Source organism: Hipposideros armiger, unplaced genomic scaffold (genome assembly GCF_001890085.2).
Source record: "Hipposideros armiger isolate ML-2016 unplaced genomic scaffold, ASM189008v1 scaffold_310, whole genome shotgun sequence".
NCBI classification, from domain to species: Eukaryota; Metazoa; Chordata; class Mammalia; order Chiroptera; family Hipposideridae; genus Hipposideros; species Hipposideros armiger.
The window spans coordinates 1,595,828-1,600,915 of record NW_017731660.1 but is presented as its reverse complement, the minus strand read 5'-3'; the positions used below and the strand labels follow the sequence as shown (position 1 = coordinate 1,600,915).

At 42.1% G+C, this 5,088-nt stretch overlaps 1 protein-coding gene and 1 pseudogene across 1 annotated transcript in view; one reads left to right on the top strand and one right to left on the bottom strand.

The window, feature by feature from the left end:
• Positions 1-699: 699 nt before the first annotated feature.
• VWA3B (von Willebrand factor A domain containing 3B) overlaps positions 700-5,088 on the bottom strand; it is a 154,448-nt gene continuing 150,059 nt past the window's right edge. The window contains 3 exon segments of the mRNA XM_019659997.1: positions 700-1,221; positions 1,224-1,281; positions 1,438-1,657. Coding sequence (XP_019515542.1) covers positions 1,148-1,221; positions 1,224-1,281; positions 1,438-1,657 — 352 coding nt within the window. The 3' untranslated portion in view covers positions 700-1,147.
• Positions 4,707-4,948, top strand: LOC109391980 (cytochrome c oxidase subunit 6C-like; annotated as a pseudogene).

Below are 5,088 nucleotides of genomic sequence, written 5' to 3'. Positions count from 1 at the left end.
CTGATGGTCTCTCTGGAGCCTGGCACACTTAGCACTCAATTGCTTGCTGAATAATTGAATGAATGCATGCATGAATGAATGACTGTCACACAATGAATGGTTTCTTTCCTGCCCCACCAGTTCTCCACAGTGCAGACCAAACCCAAGAAACCACTCCAGAGCCTTCCTGCCTGGGAGAAACTCTGGGAGCTGGGTGGCAGCACAACTCCCACACTGTCCCTGCCTTGTTCTGGATCATGTCCTCGCTCCTCAGTTCCTTCCTCACTGCATTACTACATTTAACCTGATGCTGAGCTCATGTCCCTTTTTCTTTCACATTTTTGGAAGTGGATCCCTCTCCTTTAAGTTCTTGGTCATGACCCTGGTGACCTCCTAGCTTTCAGGAATGTGAGGATCACTTTTTCTTTTTAACTTAAGATTTTTATTTAAAAATATAGCTAGAATACAACATTATGTCAGTTTCAGGTGTACACCATAGTTGTTCAGCATTTATATAGAGCATCACTTTTAGTTAGCTTGTGACTTTTTAGTGTTAGAACACTGCACTAGCTTTTCTATTTGAAAAAAGCATCCAATATTTTTCTTATTAATAATCTGTACCATGTCCCAAAGCTATAATTGACTAGAAGAAGAGAATTTTGGAATGCTCTTTCATTTTTGAAATTAATAAAACTAATTTTACTAAGAAATTAATGAATAGAAGTGAATACTTTTATTTTATTGCTAAAACGTGTTCAAAGAAAATAGTATCAAACAACCCAATAGTTTTGAAATTTTTCCAATGTAAGAGTTTTTATTCTGGCTCCGTGCTCAGTTAGAGGTACCTATAACAGACTACAGACAAAAATAATTAGGGAGGGCTCAATAAAAAGTTTCAGATAACAGTAAAATAGGGTATGTTCAGTCTTGCAGCTCTCATAGAAGTTACTGGGTCTCAATTTCAGTCCTAATATTAAATGATAAAATCCCCAATTCATATGAAATAATCAATTTAAAACAAGACTTCAGTCTTGGATGGAAGTCTACCTTTGTTACAAACAGCAGGCAGGGGTGGATGAAGGAGGGCGGTCTTACCTCAGCAGAGGGGCTGAGGTCTGGGCTGCCTTGGAGGGATGTTGGCTCTTAAAGAAAGCTGTCATAGACTGCTTTAAGGTTTCTCTGCGACAGTCCTCAGCCCTTTGCTGCTGTGGGTGGCTCTATGAGTGCAGGGCGGGGCTGCTCAGGTGGAGGTGTGGCAGCGACAGCCTGGCTGGCTCCTAGGCCCAGGGCCAGGGACCTTGTCTGGAGAGGTGGGTGTCAGCATTACTTAAGGGTGTTAGAATTTTTGCTGTTTTGGGACCTAAACTGGACAGGAAACTGGGGATTGACCTTGCGTGCGCTATTCGTGAGATTTCAGGGTGTGTGTTCCGGAGATAAGTGATGTCGTCCCCCTCCCACCTTGGACTTGAGGTATCTCTTGGGGTAGGACTCTTGGGACCTGTTGCCATGAGAAGGGTCATCTGAGTCCGAGGGCACCACCTCCTGGGGAGGCAGACTCTTGGCAGGTTTCTTTTTCTTCCTTCTAGGGTTTTCCTCTCTCAGCTCTCCTAAATCTGTAGCATCAGCTTCTTTGATTGGTCGTATTAGGAAAGTTGAGTTTTTCATGTCCACGTCTGCCCTAGAGAGAGAGAGAAATGAGTGTTAGTTACCCTGGTCTTGACAGCTGCTATGTTTCCAGAAATGTCCAAGCCAAGAGATAGCAAAGGTGGACAAGGATATGGAGAAAAGGGAACTCTCATGCACTGTTGGTGAGATTGTAAATTGGACAGTCACTATGGAAAACAGTATGGAGTTTCCTCAAAAAATTAAAAATAGGGCCAGCCAAGTGGCTCATTGGTTAAGAGTTGGCTTGAGAGCATGAGCTCTGAGTAGCAGGGCTGCTGGTTCAAATCCCACATGGGCAAGTGACACTGCGTCCTCTACAGCTAAAATGGTGAACAACAGCTCGACCTGGAGCTGGGCTGCTGTGAGTCGCCTGCAACGGTGTAGGCTGCAGTGGGGCTGCAGTGGGCTGCCTTGAGCTACCGTGAGTGGCAGGCAGTCAGTGTGAGTGGGTGGCAGCCGGCGTGAGCTGCTGTGAGCCACCGTAAGTGACCATCCAATGGCCAGCGACTGATCTGCCTCAGCCGGGAAGAGCACAATGATCACAATACCAACATGGGTCAGTGAAGCGACATCCTCCACAACTAAACTGAAGAACAAAAGGACAGCAACTTGTCTGTTCCCCTTCCCCAATTGCCCAACACGGTTCCCTCCCCCAATTCCCCAATAAAATCTTTAAAAATAAATTAAAAATAGAATTACCATATGACACAGCAATTCAACTACTGGGTATTTATCTGAAGGAAATGAAATCAGTATATTGAAGAGATATTTGCACTCCCATGTTCATTGCAGCGTTATTGACAATAGCCATGAAATTGAAGCAACCCAAGTGTCTATGGATGGATGAATGGATAAAGATGTAAAATCTCTATCTTCCCATATGTGTGTGTGTTTGTGTGTGTGTGTGTGTGTGTGTGTGTATAATGGATTATGTAGCAGTAAAAAAAGGAAATCCTATCATTTGTGACAACATGGATTGTCCTTGAAGGCATATGCTGAGTGAAATATGTCAGATATAAAAAGACAAATACTGTATGATCTCACTTATATGTGAAATATAAAATAAACGAAACTCATAGGAACAGAGTAAAATGGTGGTTGCCAGGGGCTGGTGCTGAGGGTGGGGGAAATAGAGAGATGTTGGTCAAAGAAAATATACTGGACTATTTATTTATCTAGAAATGTTGTCCGTCAGAGACGGCATCTTGGGAGCACCTTGACCTAATTTGGCCCAGTTTTGGAAACTCGCCTTCCACAGAGCCTTCAGGGTAAGTTAAGGACATCGGCTGCCTGGTGTTAACCCATATTTTGTTCCCATAACCACTGTCTGCCACCTTGATCACCCAGTCTTCATTCTGAATAACTTTGACCATAGCTGCTTCAGATCCTTTTAAAAATTGTCAAGAAAAAAATATTAATGTAGTAGGAAAATATTTTTAGTTATTTCTCAATAGAAAATTCCATTGCTCAAATCCCGTGATACTTTTCGAAGACTGGCTCAGAAACTCAGGGGGTAATTTCCAAGAGAGATTAAAATTTTGGTCTTTACACATCATTAGGAGAGCTATTAAAAAAAGAAAAAAATAAACCCTCAAATAACGGGTTGGTGAGGATGTGGAAAAATTGGAACCCTTGTGCACTGTTGATGGGAATGTAAAATGGTGCAGCTGCCATGGAAAACAGTGTGGAGATTCCTCAAAATAGTATAAATAGAACTACCAGTGATCCAGCAATCCTACTGCTGGGCATACACCCACAAGAATGAAAGCAGGCACACAAACAGTTAGTTATCTATACACCCATGTTCATAACAGCATTATGCATAATAGCCAAAAGGTGGAAGCATCCTAAGTGTTCATTGATGGACAAACAAAATATGGTCATACATACAGTGAAATATTGTTCAGCCTTTAAGAAAGGAAGGAAGACTGGCACTTGCTACATGGATGAACCATGAGGACACTATGCTGAGTGAAATACGCCAGACACAAAATGACACATATTGTGTGATCCCACTTATATGAGGACCTAGAGTAGTCAGATTCACAGAGACACAAGTAGAATGATGGCTGCCAGGAGCTGCGAGAGGGGGAATGGGGAGTTAGTGTGCAGTGGGGACAGAGTTTCACTTTGGGAAGGTGAGAAATGTTCTGGAGATGGGTGGTGGTGATGGTTGCAAAATAATGTGAATGTACTTAATGCCACTGAAATTATGCTTAAAAATGGTTAAAACAGTAAATTTTATGTTATGTATATTCTACCATAATAAAAAAATGGACTGAGCAATAGCAGTAACATTGGAAAAAAGGCTCCCCAGGAGGCCACAAAATTACCTTTAAATATAGGTAATCCATAATGCCTGTGTGGGTATGTAAGTTCTGTGAGGCCAAGCTCCTGGAGACTCATCTTGAAATCACACCACAAGGTGTTAGTCACCAGCTCTGTTCTCTGGGATCTGCAGTTTTATCCACCATATTACCATCAATTATCCCTCAAGCTGCTACCTCCCTCAAGAGCAGACTAAGTTGGCATATACTATTTCCCATGTATTAGGATTGGTCGTGGTCCAGCGTCTAACCTATAACCTCTGAGAAGAGCAACAAACAAGGGGGAGTGGGAAGTAGAGTTTTTCAGGTTTACCAATAGCAACCAACAAGTGAAGGAGGGCAGAGGCCTGCCTACCCACCTGAAGGGCCCCAGGAAGATGACCTTGGAAGGAACTCAAGAAGAACAGCAAGAAAGAGCAAGAAGCAGTGTGTGTCCAGCCCTCAGCACAGGACTGGGCATGTGACTACCCGAATAGTTAAATTCTGGGCAGATGATCATGAAATAGGAGGTGTCCTTGTTATGCAAACATGCAAATAATATATTGTTAAGTGGTAGGAAGTTACAAGACAGCATATATGTTATATTTTCATTTTTGTTATTGAGAGTGTGAATGCATAAGGATAGTGGAAGTCTTTGCATCAATCTGTTAATAGTTGCCTCAGGGAAATGGATTCCAGTAGAATTGTCACTTTCTCTACATTTAAAACATTTTTTGTGACATCGGTATTAAGGGAGAATATAGCTACCATGTCTTCCAGTGCTTTGGCAAAACCTCAGATGCATGGCCTTCTGGCCAAGTGTCTGCGATTTCATATTGTTGGAGCAATCATTGTTTTCCCTGGGGATTGCAGCTTTCTATAAGTTTGTTGTGACTGAACCAAGGAAGAAGGCATATGAAGATTTCCACAGAAATTATGATTCCATGAAAGATTTTGAAGAGATGAGGAAGGCTGGTATCTTTCAGAGTGCAAAGTGATTTCCGAGTGTAAAGAATTTGAGTTGACTTCCATGGAAGTTTGTCACTGACCTGTGTTCCTGAAGTATGAAACATGGATATTTGGGCTAAGGGATAGTTTCTCTTGGTAAATAAACAATTAAATGTTGTGGAAAATAAAT